The 17,658-nt window shown below is 39.9% G+C and overlaps 1 protein-coding gene across 2 annotated transcripts in view; it reads right to left on the minus strand.

Annotated features, from left to right (window-relative positions):
- celsr3 (cadherin, EGF LAG seven-pass G-type receptor 3) overlaps nucleotides 1–17,658 on the minus strand; it is a 112,856-nt gene that overhangs the window by 43,543 nt on the left and 51,655 nt on the right. The window contains exons 5-14 of one of the 2 annotated variants that reach the window (XM_040047297.1): nucleotides 16,660–16,775; nucleotides 16,213–16,301; nucleotides 15,912–15,926; nucleotides 15,388–15,545; nucleotides 12,201–12,364; nucleotides 10,986–11,111; nucleotides 9,794–9,963; nucleotides 8,906–9,091; nucleotides 6,116–6,226; nucleotides 5,796–5,964 (exon numbers count right to left, since the gene is read on the minus strand). In XM_040047297.1, coding sequence (XP_039903231.1) covers nucleotides 5,796–5,964; nucleotides 6,116–6,226; nucleotides 8,906–9,091; nucleotides 9,794–9,963; nucleotides 10,986–11,111; nucleotides 12,201–12,364; nucleotides 15,388–15,545; nucleotides 15,912–15,926; nucleotides 16,213–16,301; nucleotides 16,660–16,775 — 1,304 coding nt within the window. The remainder of the gene's footprint in view (nucleotides 1–5,795; nucleotides 5,965–6,115; nucleotides 6,227–8,905; nucleotides 9,092–9,793; nucleotides 9,964–10,985; nucleotides 11,112–12,200; nucleotides 12,365–15,387; nucleotides 15,546–15,911; nucleotides 15,927–16,212; nucleotides 16,302–16,659; nucleotides 16,776–17,658) is intronic. The other variant, XM_040047298.1, reaches the window with a different exon arrangement.

Raw genomic sequence — 17,658 nt, forward strand, 5'->3', positions numbered from 1 at the left:
AAACACACATTTTAACAGTGACATCAACTATTTGACTTGACTTTCTTGAGAGCTTCATTGACTAATTAACACTAATGACGAAATATTCCAGCCATCAGTGTTTTCACATCATCTGAAAGTGTTACAAATCTAACTTCCTGCTCTTTCTTTTGATGCATTAATGCGTTAACGAGCTAACGTGTTGACGCTGTGCAGCCCCACGCACAGGGCGATCCGCGCTAACTCGCTAACAGAGATTTTTCGGTTATGGCGTTAACGTCATTTTAACAAGATTAACGCTGACAGCACTAGTTATAAGTTATCAAAGTGCCTATAGTGATTTGCTGTAGGCCTAAGACCTGAAGGATCACTTCCTGTGTTATCTTTATGCACCATGCAAGTAATGGTCTCAGCCCGATCAACTTCATAAAAATGTTCTGGCTCTGCTGCTGAAGCAAATACTTTGCTGCAGATGTTGCTGCTGATTTGGAGATTTGGAGACAGAGTTAATGTAGTAAAGCTATTTTAAAGTGCTTTTACTTGTGACATTGTATCCCTTGCAGACATTACTCAGTGTCATGATGTTATTACACACTTTATACCTCCGAGCTGCAATCATTTCAGAGATATTTTTTGATTAAAGAAGTACACACTACACAGTACTTGCAGTGCACCATTCATATAGTCATATAACAGTGGTCTACGTGTATGTTTTTTATTTTGATATCACATCTGATCAATAAATGACACTTCCAGTTGAGGAGTCATTTGTCACAGAGTGCAACTTTACCCTGATTCAGCACCCTGAGGATCTGGCATCTACTGGCCTGTTCTTCCAGGTTAGAGCACAGGAAACTACAACTCGAAGCTCATACATCTCCACCACTTTTCCCAGAGGCACGGCGTTTAATACACTGCAGCTGCACACCACGCCCAAACCAACAATGCACTTCCACCGTCAAACTCCATTTAAAGAAATATTTATTTGGCACTTGTTTACAGTCTGTAACACCTTGACAAAAGGCAAAAACACTGATGAATTACTCTCTACTGCAGTAAAAGCAGTTACAAGAGTTCTCATTCTCCAATTGTGTTTTCTGCATATGATCGTGTGGGCTTCTAAATAGTCCGAGAACTCAAATGGACATAAATCAACATGGCTGCAATTTTTCATATTAGATCTCATTTTTCACAGCGGCCAATTAGTCTGAAGCAGCTGGCAGCAACACGCACATAGTCATACTTGCTGTATGCTTTCTCACAAACACACGCACACGCACAGACAGTGAGGAGACGAGAAGGCAGATATCTCCTTGCTTCGTCATGCAGAACCTTGTTTCAGTGTGTGTGTGATTGACAGAGAGGCGGTGTGTTTCTTCTAGGAGGCCTTTTGCAGGTCAGATGCGCTGTCAGTTACACGAGACCCATTAAGCTAACTTCAGCACCAGGGCAAAACACACAAACACACACATGAAAGGGAATTATTCAGAGTGCGCATCTACTTCTTTCTCCCTCTGCCGTTATTAAACTTTGATTTGTCTCTAAGCAGCATTCATTCTATAACAGTCTCAATTTTTAATGCTCATTGTGCTGATGAAATGTAATGATAATGAAAGCGCATGTGTGTACAGTAAATAAGTGCACGCATATTAAGTTTGTGGAAACGCTGTGTGTGTGTGTGTGTGTGTGGTTGAGTCTCAGTGTGAAGGCATCTGTGTGTGTGTGCCGAGTCTGAGTGCATGCTCCAAGTTAATAAGTCAAGGTGTTAGCATTAGCTTGCGGGCTGGTGCAGGATGCTACAGGGATAGCAGTGCCTCTCTGCTTCCTCTACCATGCTGTCAAGGCCTGAGGCTGTCTTACTATATCCTCCACATAGTCAAACGGACTCCTCTTTCACTCCCTCAAGCATCATGAGCATTTTCATCACTTTTTCTTTCTTGGATAACTTTTCATCACCTACTTCTGCCTTCTAAAGGTAGCTGCTGTGGTAGCAGTCTATGCAGAAGACTTTGGAGTGTTACACCTGATGCTCTTTCCTGAATTTTTTTTTCACAGACGTGGGAGGGTGTAAGCTGCTATGTTTATTTATTTATTTCTTCTTATGTGCTGAGGTAGTCTGACCTAGCAATCAGGCATCTTCGGCTAAAAAGCACGACATACTACCAATCTCATGAATCTCATTTCAAGCCTGCTGCTTTTCCTTACAAAGCAAAATCAGTCTGATATGTGACAACTGTGACCCATTTTGCTTGTCTGTTTTTAAAGAGTGGAATGGCAACCTAATCACATCCTATACTTCTACAGAACAGCACTGTTAGTGCTGTGTTATAACAAGAAAGTCCTGGGTTTGAATCTGCTGGTCTGTTGGGGTCTTTCTGTGTTGAGACTGAATGAAACCCCTTTTGGCTGCTTGTGTCCTCTCCATGTGATTCAAAACTGGCTGATTGATGTCCATCTCTCTAATTTAGGCCTGTGACAAGCTGGCAATCTGTTGCAGGGTCTCCCCCAAACCCAAACTGCATGAAGCCCCAGTCTCATAGACCTAGAAATTCAACAACCATATGGCAACCACCAGTCAAAGGGGAAAAATGGTAATTCTCTGACCTGTAGGTGAGTGATTGCTGTGATTGTCTCTGTGAAATTCGCAAAATCTCCATCATTCAGAGAATGTTTGTCTTAAGTGAAACTAGTGCCGTTCGCGCAACTTTTACTTGCTGAAGGCGAATGTTTTCCATTCTCTGTGTTGCACTTTTTCCAAGTTTCACTACAGCTGAAAGAGTTAAAGGTGAATGTTTGCAGACAAGATGGCACTTTTCATACATACTACACTTCCCTATGGGAATCTGCTAGCAACCAAAGTGATCACATGGAGGTTTTTGAGGCACCACTCTCTTTGTGACCAATTTCAACTGGTGCTACAGGTTGCAGCAATCGCCTGCAACCTTTAAAGATAATGAATGAATGGGCGGATGGATGAGTTTTCTCCATCAGTTTCACTTTTCCAGTTAGTTTTGTGTTGTAACCATAAACTGGATATAAAAGCGCACCATTTAATTTGTGGACTCGGGTTTATCATTTTGGCCATACTTAGACGAGGGAGTAAAGCTGAAATTCCCTACACTGAAGTTTGGCTAATGAAAAAACAGGAAACAAGAAAACTGAAAACACATTTCATAATTTTGATCCTTTAACAAATGAGTTATAAGAAAGAAAGAAAAAAACACATCAGTAGATTTTTCATAAAAAAAATGCTTTAAACTTTGTTTTCTTATTGTCAGGCTTTGAGCACATTTTTTTTCTATAAAGAGAGAAAGGTGCCCATCCAGATGTTTCATCATTGGGTCTACTGGCATTGACCCGTATGTGGAACCAGCCTCAAGAAACTTATTGAACTTGAGTTTTTTTGCATTTCAGTCTCAGCTTCACGTCTCAGCCTTAGAGGATGCTGCCTGATTATAATTTACTGTTTCTGTCGCTGGTGTTTGCTTTACATTACAAAAGTTCTTCCTAATCTTAAAGAAATATTTGAGTTTTATGAAAAAAATGAAGAGAATAGTTTTTTCTACATGTACAGAAAAAATCTGAAGAAATATTGAGGCAGATTTGAAGGAAGGTGACTAATCTCAAAACGTGGATAGGCAACTTTTGTCTTTCTTCTGGTTTTCTCTTTAATGGTTCTTTTTCTGCTAACTTGCCAGCCAGTCTTTTGTATCCTCACCCCTTTACCCATAATATAAATAATCTCTCTTAATCGCCTCCCGTTCAGCTGGCCTTACATGTTACATCAATACTTTTAGAGCTGAAGAGCTTCTGTTGCATGCACTGCTGCTAACTGCTAGCTCCAAATAAATATCGAATATCACTCCTTACGCTGTTCTTCTTCCTTGCTTCACTCTCATGTGTGCAGCTGTCATGTTAATTTTCTCTCAACTCTAAGTTCATCCCTGTGTACGTATATTCCCAGACGTGTCACTAGTGTTTTCAGGCTGTTTGATTTGACTTTCTCGCGCCCTCTTTTTTTCCCCTTCCTTCCTCCAAACTTTGTGTTTTTCATTTTTTTACACTATTTCTGTCACCCGCCTTTTTCTGTTCATTAATCATTAATATTTTCACTCCCTTTGTTCCTCCTCTGCATTTTTCATCTTTCAATTGTTTTTTTTCCTCCCTGCATCTCTCTATACAGTATACACTTTCCTTACTCTCTCCTCTGTCTCTTTACTTCTCCACCCCTCTCCTTCTCTTTTAATCATATTCTTTTCCTCCACATTAATTCCACCTCATTATATTCACCTTACTAAGGAGCTTTTGGAAGTTAGCCTGCAGTCGGTCTCTTTCTCTTGGTCTCAGGTGGATGGGGACTCATTATGCAAACCCAAATATCAGTTTAACCCAGTTACAGCACTGGGAGACACCTACGCATATGGACACATTATAATTACTCCCCTTTTTTGTTGTTTCTCAGTAGGCCGGCTTCTTTAACCTTTTACTCTCAAACCTCAGCTATTTTACATTGAATGTCTACAACGGTCAAAACTTTAGACCATTTTGCCTGGCTCACAGGCTAGCGCACAACAATGGAAAATACTTTTTGGTGTGTTACATTTTGTCTGTTAATCTATTCATTTTACAATAATCACATCACATCAATCCTTTTTAGCATTTTTGTAGTTGTTTTTTGGGAGCGGGGTACTATGACTATTAGTTTCACCTGTAGTGAAAAAGTTAGCAGTGATGCTGTGTCTTCACATTTAATAAGAGACTTGTTAAATGTGCTGATCTTTGTTTTAGGTGTTACAAATTCACATATTTCTGTGAACATGTTGCATTATTCTGTAACTGTAAGACCGAGGGTGGGAAAAAATGCATACTACATTTACCAGACGTTGGTTAAGGCAGGAGACGGGACAAAGATGGTGAAGCAATCTTAAATTTTTTAATTTTTTAATTTATTTTGGGGGGAGGAGTCCATTTAGGGGTGGGAGGAGCATTATGTCACAAAATTATCTGACTGTACGAAGAACTGACTCAGATCGACTGCAGTCACTCTCATACAGATTGCCAAGCCATCTGTAATCAGTCTAAGTCTGTCTGAACTGAGGAGTGCAACTTGTCTGCAACACATCTCTTTGCATTATAGGACTCAATTTAGCTGGTTGCTCTACTTACATCCCTATATAAAAGCAAGGTTGCCAAGTGTCTATATAATTTTTCAGTTAAATCATCTTTTTTGTAGCAATTATGTCACCATTTGTGGAGGAATTTCTGAATTTCTATTTCAAATCTATGGCTGGTTCTGGCTGGACTCTGAATGTGAGTAGTGAATTTGTGTACATGTGGACGGTAACAGATTTGCAACAGGTGGAAACAGACTTGTGATTTTTCATGATTTATCGGTTAACTGTTGTGTTATCACAAACAGATTATAAGTAATTGCCAAACCTCATGCCGTTTTATCGCTGTCTTGACGTACCAAAATTACTTTGAACAGTCACATTTCACTCGTGCCACGGTCTCCAGTAACTGTTTTCCTTAGTGTGACGGTAGCATGAAAACGACACACTAACACTTATATTAAATAAATTTTTTTACAAACCTACAACATTCGCACATGCGCGTTCATCAAGCCAATAATGGCACAGTTTTACATCACAAGTCAAAATATTAGTAATTTTTTCCTGAACAAAAAGGTTGTTTTTAAAAATGGTTAATAACTCGAGACCCCCATCATACTGCATGTTAGTTTACATCTGTAAATAGACGTCTCTATACTTCGCTTCAAGCTCAACTGCAAAGCCCACACCATCTGCTTCACTCACCGGGTTCACATAGACAGGTGTGCCTCTCCCATTGGTCGGAACAACGACTATGAGCTGGACAGGGAGACGAGAGGCAGGGATTACCGACACTGCAGCCAGTTTCCACTTTGACAGCTCTAGAGGGCCGGGGCAGAGCGGGGGCGTCCGGTCTCACGCCCAATCGAACGCCCTGTAGGAAGAGAAAGTGAGGGTCACGTTACCTCAACACAACACACAAAAACAATAGCAGCTGTATTAGCGTATTCACCGGCCTATCCCAGAGTCATTTTTTACTTTTAGTTTTTATCTTCACTGTATGAGTTAAAAACTCCATCCTTTACCTGTATGCATCCTCTTATCCCGTTCTGAACCTCCCCAGATCCCAGCACTCCTCCAACATGCAGATGTTTCACCTTCAAACCATGAATCTCATTTCCCACTATCACTGTTCCCTAATGGGGAAAGAAGGAAAGAGGTGGGGGAACAGATGGAGACAGGAAAGGAAAAGAATATGATTATTAATAGCAGCAAACACACTCAGCAATGAAGGGTAAAAAAAAAAAATAGTTACAAGCAAGTGACCATCAGTAAAAACGTAATTAAAAAGATGTTTCTGTTATGAGTTTACATCAAAATGAACTGAAAAAGATACGATTTTTTTTCCTGGAAGGATTATTGATTTCCAGAAACCGCTATATTGTTATTTACCGATATATCAGCGAGCAGCGCCAGGTTATTATGAGGCTTGTGTCAGTCAAATAGAAGGGGAGGTGGAGAGGAGCGTGAAAAGAATTCGACTGAATGATTGGCTTCATTAAACAGAAGAAAACCATAATATGCAATCACTGCAGAGAAGGTCAATGCTCAAGTGATAACTCCAGCAGAATTGTGAAGAAATGTTGACAGGCAACTTGCCTTGCGAGGATCATGAAAGCAAAATCAATGAGCCGCATTCATCACCGTTTCAGCAGCAGTAGAAGATGCTAAAATGGAAGCTGAGATATGTCTGATAACAGCGGCACATGTGCCAAAACCCCTTTCAAAGGCAACTGCCGTTTAATTGTTTAATAATTTTGTATTTGAAATGTTTTTCTGCACCATTTGCTCAGTGTGCTACTTGATGCACTTTGGAGAATAGCCTGGCGAACTACAATGAACAGATGAAAGACATAACGTGCTGGCAGACGATTTAGGGAATAGCACGACATAAAAACACGACAAAGGCTGTTTGTGTTTGCTTAAACCGAGCCAAAGATGATTATAATACGGACGGTGGTTGTGCACGTGCTTCTCTGCGTTCATGTCACTGCCACATATGTACAGGCGCATACATCATACGAGCGCATGCACGCAAACAAACATCGCACAGTACAATCTAACATAATAATCCACCGGAGATTAGTGAAACGAGGATTAGAAGCCCACATCTTGGGGAGTCTGATGCTCTGCAGGATTATAGAAAAACCTGTATATGTTCTAAACATTTATATGTATGTGCGTATGTGTGTGTGTTTCTTTGATATAGGCTTTGTATTTGTTTTAAAAAGGCAGGATGTTGTATAACACTGTCAAGGATTGTTAGGCAAAGAACGGAAGGAGGGAGAAGTAATAATGCAGTAAGAAATAAAAAGATAGGAAGATAACAAGGTTTACTTTTGATGAAATATACTTGAAATGTACTATGAATATACCTTAAGACGTGTGTGAAATACGTTTTTGTATGTTCCAAAGACATTTTTCATGTCGTGCGAATTATACCCATGGCTCATATGTAAGGTAAATTAAGGAAAATAAACTCCGATATTAGAATCTCAGCTAAAAATTTAACCCTGCAGAACATTGCTTTCAAAAACGCAGACTGCAAGAGTACTTTATTAAGCACCTGTTGACCAAGCACGCCAAAACCTTGCCATTTCTTTTTAGCTGCTATGTATGCCAGTATTTTTAAGATTAGACATAAAGCTTTTTATTTCAATAAAGCTTACAGTTAGGGCTGATTAGGTGACCCTGAACTAGCTCCTTCTCATGTTACAATGAGCTCAGTCTGCTGAAGGACTTTCTGTAACGCGCTGATTATTTCTTCTCCACTGATGTCTTTTTCCCCTCCATGTGTTTATACATCACTGCACTGTTAGAAAAAACATCTTAAAAAAAAACAGTAATATTCTGGCATCTGGGGCGCCAAAATAATACCTTAAAATAACAGAAAATAACTCATAAAAATACGGTTATTTCCAGTAATGAAAATACAATTTGTTGCCCTAATTTTACATGGGATTTTGCCTTTTTCAAGTGCTTTTTTTTTTACAGTGTGCATATCATTACATGTGTCCTCCGTCTCCCTATGTTCTTTTTTTTTACTTTTCTCTCCAACCCATCCCTTAGCCAATTGCAGCAGATGGCTGCCCTTCCCTGAGCATGGTTTCATCCTGTTGAAAGGGAGTTCTTCCTTCCCACCGTTGCCTAGTGCTGCTTACAAGGAGTTGTCTGATTGGTGGTTTTCGCAAAAATTCACCAGCCCAATCTACAATAAACTAATATCTTTCTTAATTTAAGGAATTCATACAATTGGTTATTTATTTATTCATGTTTAGCATCCTAAAATACATCCTTCATCGCTTTGGCTCAAAGCAGGAAGTGAGAGAGACGTCTGTACGTATGGGGACATTCTGGATTAGAGGAAATTAAATAGGTTTGCTTTCCTCGATTCATATTAAATGCTTTAAAATTTCAATTAAGTACTTCTCTGGCGATTACACCGAATAATATAGCCCATCAAGGAGCTGCAGATTTCAAACAGACAGAATAAATGGAGAATTACAACTGGAAAAAAAGAATTGCCTCTTTTAATTTGAACACAGTCAAAAAAATTAATTTTTAAGCCAAATTAAGCCTTATTGATTTCATAAAGCAGATACGACAAAAAACCTTCTTATTCATTTAAACTATGCTTGCAGGATAAATTTAATATTTAATTTACTTTTTTTTTCAAGCTATTAAAGGACTTTAATTTTCTCCCCTTTAAAAAAATCGACTGTACTATGTGCCTCTAGTGTAAGTGTGCTCCCTGATAGCTGGACATTAAAGTTGGATTAAAAACGCTTTGAGATTTCGATGATAATTTGCACTACCTGATAGAGTCCGAAGTCCAGCCGCAGTGTGGCGACATAGCGAGTCTCGCGGCCACTGCGAACGTCTCGCAGCTCCAGCTGGAGGTCGTGCCACCGGCCGTCTGCCACTTGAACCTGATCCAACCGCAAACGCACCGGTCTGGTTGAGCCGCGGGTCACCGAAAAGACCAGCTGACCATTAATTACCTGATGAGAGCGAGAAGAATAAATGAATAAATAAAATTCGCAAATCACATTAAAAGAAAAACAAAAAGAAGAAAAAAGAGGGAGAGGGAGAAAAAAACGATCCACTGCTATGACTGTGTGAGTGTGACTGTGTGCAGGAGCGTGAAATCCGACGTCTTGGCTCAGCTTCCACCGAGATTCTGCTAATTTAAAACACTCTTTGGATTTAGCATCTGAAACTTAACGTATATAAACAAGATCAAATTGTGTTTAAGCCTAAATGCAGTTAAAGCTTTTTGAGTTTCTGGTGATGGTGGAAAGGTTGGTGAAAGGAAGGGCACCATTTATAGATGTACTCACAGTCAGTGTTTCAGACGGTGAAACATAAGAAGTTCCTTCAACACCAGATATGGATACTTTTAAAGAAATGTGAACTGCTTTCAGACTCCATGGGGCCTGGTGTTATTTAAAAGGGAACAGTAGTCCCAGCTGTAGACTCTTTTATTATTATTAAAATGTAAACCACTGAATTTCCACTAATACTACTTCTTCTTTTGGCTGCTCCCTTTAAAGGTCGTCACAGCAGATTATCCCAATCCATCTCAGCCCATCCCTCCTCCGTCACATCAACCCTCTGCAGTTTTATCTTCAACATCCTCAATATCCCTCCTCCGCTAACCATCTCGGCCTTGCCTCTTAAATGTTAAATGTGTTCGTGCCCACCTGGAACACCAGGCTGATATACTGGCCAGCCTGGGCCTGCAGCAAAGTCCCTTCACGGGCTCTGGTTCTGAACACCAGACCGAGGTACCAGGGTGCGGAGATGGTTACGTCATTCTTCAGGTCCCACCAGAGGGCGCTGTTACCCAGAAAGCGGTGTACGTGTGTCATCACTGAGGCGAAGAGGAAAAAAACGAAAATGAAAATTAGTGAAATTTCCGAAACAATTTCCAGATGATACTGTTGTCCTTATCCGTCAGTCGGCAACATAATTCTTGTAGTTGTTCACTTTAATATTGTGTGTTTTTCAAAGCACATGTAGCATCAATGGACTATTGGTTTGTTGGTTTGAAGGACAAACAGACCATGTCTGTTCGGGCATGACGTGATCTTTAATGCATTTCATGCCCAAACAGCTTCCTCAGTTGTTTGCTCTCTGTTGTTTGATTACCAATCAAAGGTATAAAAGCTTCCAAAATTAAATGATGAAACATATGTTACACTGCAGTCTCTGAAGTACAAACTAAGTCCCAGAACTTGTGAACATTTGTCACTGAGATCAATAAACACCATGTTTTTTTTTCTTTTTTTCCCCTCAAGTGAATCTTGACGCTTTATTTCCCCTTAGAGTTGGACGTCTGTGCTCGCAATCAAGACATGCCAGTAAAAATAAATGAGTAAAACCACCTGGGCTAGTGAATGTCCACTCATGAGAGGGAAATCTCTAAAGGTTTATTACGGTTCAGTTATACACAGGAAATACAGCCAGATATCTAGTAACAACTGTCTCATGGGCTAAATTTATTCTTAGCTCAGTCTGTTGGACTGTATTTTTCCATCATCAATTCTTCCTTTTTATTTAAGACGGTGCATTCATATTATGCAGGTCAACACTCACTGAGCCACATTAAGTGAAAAGGTGTTATCTGGGGCATTTAAGCTTAGGTAAGCTGTGAACAAATTAATGAAGTGTTAGTATAATTACAGCCGAAAAACAAAGTCCTGTGAAAATCAGTTTTTAAAAATAAAACGTTAAAATCCCAGCCACTGCTAGAAAATGCTCGTTCCACCAGCAACTGTCTTGCTACTTACTAATAATTATGCTGAAGTGGCATGATAAAATTAACATTGTTAAAGGTTGCTATTAGTGTAGTTACTGTAGGGCTACGGGATAAGAAAAATCCCGGCCTCTTACCGTGGCTGCAGTCCTTCCCACCGTATCCTAGGGGACAGTCACAGGAGAAAGTCTCCCAGCTCACACTGCAGGTTCCTCCGTTCTGACACGGGTTGGACTTACAGAAGGGATGTTTGGCACTGCAGCCTAGTGGAAGCAGCAGAGATCACTGAAGTTATAAAAATGAATTGCAACATACTGTACATGATAAGTCTTCATGCTGTCACTGTGAGCTTTATAACATTACCCACACACACACAAGCATTTTCAAAATAAAGTTCAACCGATTTTTTGGCTATTTGTTGGTCTGTTGGTATCATAATGACACCAGGAATGACAAATACCTACAATGACCAATAAATGATCAAATTAAAAGGTAAATAAGACTGGAGAAACACCCTTCAACCATGTAATGAGTGTTGATGTTACACTGTTTGTCCATCAGAGGGACCTCTACAAGTTTCCTGTTGCCAACAAGTCTTTGGAACGCCGAACACAACAACCCGCTGGTCAGGCAAAGCGTAATTAAATAAATAATTGACTAAAACAAATGTTAAGGAAATGTTTTTCTTTTTGGTATGCCTGAAAGAAATTGGCCAATATTTCTAAAACTCCTCGGTCGGTGTAATTCAGGGTGTTTAAAGTTTTCAGTCTAGTTAAAAACACTCAAAATTGAATGAAAAGTGATGATCATCATTTTTATATGTTCAAGTGCATAGTGTGGAGGATGTCATAAGGCCTTGAGGCAATCGGATGTAAAACACAATATTTCTGAGTGTTTTGTGTTTAAATCGGACAGATTTGCCCTGGATGCGACTGGAAGGTTAAAAGTCATCAAAAATACGATATGAAAATGAAAGATATGCAAACAGTTACACATAGTAGCACAACAAAAAAATGATGTATAACAAATGTTTTCCTTTCATTTCACTGACTATAATAAAAAGTAATGCAAGCACCCAGTCCATCAGTGAAAATCCAATTTCAGTGCAATGAAGCCTAACTATATATGACTATATGTGAAGATGTGGCTCTACCCCATTATTGTTTCCTATAATGTTTAGAAGCACAAAGTGGTTCGTAGCACACAAACCCTTAAAAGCTACTTCATTTAAATACTAACGTTTGTGTGTGTTTTGCCACAATGGGTGAAAAGGCTATTGAGAAGGAGCTAAATGTTACTAATGCACAATAATACATGTTTGAAGGAAAGCAAACATGGTTCCCAGCACTGACCAGGAAGCGTTCCATTATTGGCGATAAATCCAGCCATGTCCAGCGGTTTGCTATCGATGTGCAGCTCTTTCATGCAACCGATAAACTCCCTGGTGCCAAAGGGAAAGTTGTCTGGCACATTAGGGACTCCACCCAGAAATAATGGACCAGTCAAGTCCAGAGACCTAAGAAACACAAAGATAGAAAGCAAGGAGTAAATATAATGGAGAACAAATGGGGTTATGGAAGAAACACAGGATTATTCTTCTTCAAGTAAGAGAGGGAGGAGAGAGGGATGAAAGAAGAAGGGGTGAAAAGAAGGAAGAACATGAAAGAGGGTATGAGAGAGGGATTAAACAAACCTAGAGATTAAACATGTCATCAGAGGTAAATGAAATGTGTCATCATTCAGAATCGAAATCACAGAAAAGCAGGGGATGTTGAGGATAAATTAGATGATGGTGTTTTTTAAGGTAAAAATGGAAACAGAGAAGGGACAGACAGATTGAACACAAATACACTGAGAAAGAAAAGGAGACAGATGAAGAGACAGATGAACAAACAGGAGATTAAACAGGAGTTACAGCAACCGTCTTGAGAGAAGAGGTAGAGGTGGATGACAAGATGAAGAAAGAGAAAGGAGACACAATCCGGCAATAAAAGGTGGTAGATACAAGTGCAGCCTGCTCTAGGAGGAAGAGGGGGAATGGCAATGCCAAAGGAAGAAAAAAGCTTGAAAGATAGATGAACAAACAAGAGATTAAGTGTGAGTTACACCAAATGTCAAGAGGCAGATGACGAGACAGACGGGTATTGGGAAGGCAAGAGGGAATACGAGGAGGAAAATTTCGGAGGGATAGAAAGTGACAGTTACGGGACTGCGCAGAGTGAGAACCAAAGAGAGACAAAGTTTTGTCAGCAGAGGACGTCACTGGAAGAGAATGTCAAGACTGAGCAAGAGTCGGGTGGAGAAATGGAAAGGGAGCAAGAGGAAGAGAGGGTTGACGTGTTAGTCTTTAGCCTTCCTCTTTGATCCGTCTTCTTTTCCCTCAGCCTCACTTAGTGCTGACAGACGCGGCAAACGTGATTACAGCTTACAGAGGCGAGGCCAGACATCAACACTATGACACGCTGCTCTTTCAGTGCATGTGCGGATACGCTTTATGTGTATGTGTTTTCTTGCACTTGTTAGTATATATGGAGACATTCGTTGGTTAGACACACACAAACTGTAGCTGAGAAAGAATGAACAAAAGTTCGACAAGGTCAGATGGAACAGGCAGTGCAACGCATTTAAAACCAACAATTTGGATCTTTTAGTCACACCTAAGAGATTGTGTGTGTGAGACGGAGAGACGAGCGGAGATAATGAAAAGAAACGAACATATCCGTGTAGCAGAATGAGACGCCTGGTAACAAGACCATCAGAGAGATACAGACAGACATGAAGGAGCACAGAGACGTCAAAGAGTCGTGCCTCATTAAAGCCTTGAGTCCCCCGCATAGTTCCCCTACCGTCACCTCATCACCCTGATCGTTACTTTAAAATCCTGTCAGATTGCTAAACTTTCAGCGCGTTTTTTAACATGTAACACCTTTCTGTTTTCTTTTCAAAATATTGATCTCTGCTGTAGGTAATTTTTACAAGCCTGGATAAATATTTTGTTTAAACTTTAGCATTTCAGATGTATGAAACTTTAATTGGTAATTAAGCGAACACAGACGTGCTCGGTGAACGCATGTATCTCCCAAAGTAATGCTGCTACCCTCAGTCACTTCACACACTCACTTTACTTTACCTTTAGATAGCTTAAAAAGCTACCAGCTGGCCAGCATGTTGCTCATAGCTGCACATAATGACCAGCTTTATTGGTTTTCTACTCAGTGGAAATTGTCTTTGAATATCTGTTAAGCCTCTGTTCAGTCACAGATTATGTTTAATGAAAGTTGTCTTTGCAAAGAAGCTGGCAAATCCTGTGCAAACACCTCCCACAGCTCTGGGTCAGTTACTATTCATCCTTTCATTTGCAATGCTGATGGCAAAAGAACAAATTTACCTGCAGGAATTCATCCTAAGGTTCTTTTTTTTAAAATTAATCATTCAGTATTTATTTATCATTTTGACCAAAAAATTTCATAGATTCATTTCATGTTAAAATTAGTTATCTCAGTATGAATATATCAAAGTTTATGCTATAGAACAAGCTACAGTTTTACACTGTAGTCCTCCTACGCTCTGCTTCAACGTCTTAAAACTGAGAAATTTAAGTCTCCGAATTTAAGAGCCTGAATTCAGTCAAACGGTTGTGATAAAAGCTAAAGGATGTGATACTTATGCTTCCTCTCCAGCTTTGCCACAATGCCTCTCTTACAGCGCTAAAAGCAAGCAAACCCAGCTTACATTAGCTAGAAACTGAGTCACCCGATCACTCAAGTCAGCAAACGGCTGTTTCCCACCGAAAATGAAGATTCAAAAGTGAGCTGCGTGCAGATAACCAGCTAGTTGTATCTGAGCAGTTTGTATCTGATATTAGCATACTGATACAGCATAAACACTGATCTCAAAGTCATGGCGTGTGCCAGAAAGTACTCCTAGCATGATGGCGCAGGACAGTCTTTTGTACATTAGCTCACACATATTTTAAAACACAGTATGAGGTGGGGCGTTTTCACACCTAACGTTTGTTTACTCTGGTCCAAATCAGTTGATGAGCTTGTAAACTTGTAGCTTTTCCCTGCAAATTAGTTTCTTTCCATATTGAGGAAAACCCAAATGAACCAAAATGCGTCACTACAAATTACATGAGAATGTTCAGTCCGGTCATTAGCCAGATGTTGTACTGGTCATCTACAGTACTTTGCTACATCCCAGATTGCAAGTTTTTTAGCTCAAGCTTGATATTTTCTATTCAGTAATGCCTGAAATGAGTGACTGAGTCCAGAAAGTCAGCAGGAAAGTGTTTACACAACACATACCCATCCCATATACTTCTATAGGACCTTAAGCTGTTTTGTAACACTGTCTGGCTGCCTTCAGATAGAAAGCAGGTATACGGCACTTGCATTTGCACTTTTTTTTTTTTTACAGTTTTCTGTAATTTGTCGATGGTTATGACTGAGAAACCGGCTGACATTGGTATATGACCATTAGAAGTTTGGGTCCCAGCAAAGTTTTGCAATTAAGAAGTGAAAAAAGAAAAAAACTTACTTCTTACTGCTGGTTTGTTTGCCCTGTGCAGCACAGCTGTAATTTCCAAGCTGCGTACCAAAGCGAAGTGACAAGGCTGTATCACAGTCATCAACGCTCACCACAGCAATCTTCTCATCTGAAGGACCCTGAGCCTCACCACTCATACTGCGCTTGGGCTGGACATCCAGACACAGTCCAAAGAAACAGAAAACCAGTCAACATTCAAGAAATACAAGAGCATTCACTAAATCTAGAGTTTTCGTCATTGCATTGAAACACTACATCAGATACAAAATAGCAGTAAACACATGAGATTAGTATTTACACTGATACTTTGCACAATGACAGGAAGAAAAAAGGGAGAAGCTATGGTTAGTAGGACATACAGGAAGAAAAAACAAACACATGGGCAAGAGAACAGACTACGAGCAGAAAGACAGCGCATTCATTCTCCTTACTGTCTGCTGGTGAAAGAAAGGAGGAGCAAAAGAAGCTAAGAAAGGAGAAAGTGTATATGCGCTCTGACACACGCTCATACTCACATAACGTGTAGCAGGCTGAGGAAAATAAAAGAACATGAAGAAAATTAAAGGAGATGTGCGGCGAATATGCATGAATAAAAATGATGACACGCAAACACCCACATAGTCGTGTGCACACAAACACTTTGGCTCAATTCAAAGTGCTTCGTCGGCTCGAAGGCTGAGAAACTATTCTGCCGACGCATCAAAAGTACCAATAAAAACAAGTCAAATTTACAAAATGCAAAAGTACATCAAGAATCCAAAGTGGAAGCTCAAATGCAAGGATCACAATGAAGATGGGATTGGGATGTAAACCCACCTTGTTGTAGTAGTGGATGTGAACTGTATGCCAGTTACCATCGCTCACACCCCCTGGCAGGAAGGGACTCACCTGGGTGGATGACTCACCTACAGACGGGTAAATGAAGAATATGCCATTAAAATGAATTCAAATGTAGCTCTTATGGGTCTCCTCTTTTTTTAAGGGTGTCGATGCTCCAAATATATCGACTTTATTTACAATGACCCCAAAACCTCTGTAAGAACTGTTTGCAAAGACCAAATCAGCAGCATTCATTACCTGAATCCACTCTTAGATAAACAGATTTTTGTGTCTCAGGAGGAACGCTTGTTTTTACAGGCCTCCTGCACATGTTCATGGGTCAAAAGAAAAGCAAACAACAACAGCAGACATATGGTCTCTGTTTATAGAGCACAAATTTCACGCAAACAAAACCAAACAAGAGTGCACATAAAGATACAATACCTGTGGAGTATTTGAACACCACTTGTCCTTCTTGGATCTCTAAGGCAATGAAGTCATGTTTCTCGTTAAAGCGTCCATTATAGAAGAGAAGACCACTGTTCTCCAGAGTGGCAAATCTAAAAGACGGATGTACATAGAAATTTGAAGTTTATTGACAAATGCTGTGTGCAGTAGAGAATTTATTAACACAGCCATGGTAAAAAGAAAACTGTTAGGTAAGGAGTGAAAGACTAAGTACACCCTTAATGCTTAGCATCGATGATCAAATTGTGATGATCAGTGATTAATTGATCATCATAATCAGTATGACTACCGCTATAAAAGTAGAAGTTTTGGCAGTTTGTTGGTCTGAAGCATTGGGGTGTATCAACGCAATGCCAAACACGAAGGACATCAGCAACGATTGTAAAGAAGCAACTGTTTCTGCCTCTGAAGCATTAAAGCATTAAAAGGCCTTATCCAAGCATACACAGAGAAAGATTATTCACAAGTGGAAAACATTCAAGACAGCTGAGAATCTTTGATGTGCAGGAGTGGACATAACCGGAAATTCATCCAGACTGCGTCATGCTCAGAGAAATTGCAAAAACCCAAGAGGTACAGGCCTCAGTTAGCATGTTAAATATTAACATTCATGACAGTATAATTAGAAAAAGACTGAACTATTATGGATGTTTGGAAGGGCTGCCAAGAGAAAGTCTCGTCTGTCTAAAAAGAACATGGCAGCCCGGCTTATGTTTGCAGACCTGCCAAACCTAGAAAGTCAAAGAGAAAGCCAAATATCAGCACCTCATACCAACTGGGGACTTGCTTTGAAGCTGCCAAAAAAAGGATTCTGGATTAATTCTTGTTAAATACATAATGACGTGGTGTAATATGTCGTGCACTGTTGTGCATTTAAGGTTGTTGTTATGGTCTGTGGGATGAACAGGCCAAGTGTTATGTTGAGGACCCAAATGTAGGTGCTTGGAGACGAAATAATCTTAACAAAAGGCGAGC

This window comes from Simochromis diagramma, unplaced genomic scaffold (genome assembly GCF_900408965.1).
Source record: "Simochromis diagramma unplaced genomic scaffold, fSimDia1.1 OVJJ01000387.1, whole genome shotgun sequence".
In the NCBI taxonomy this organism is placed as follows: Eukaryota; Metazoa; Chordata; class Actinopteri; order Cichliformes; family Cichlidae; genus Simochromis; species Simochromis diagramma.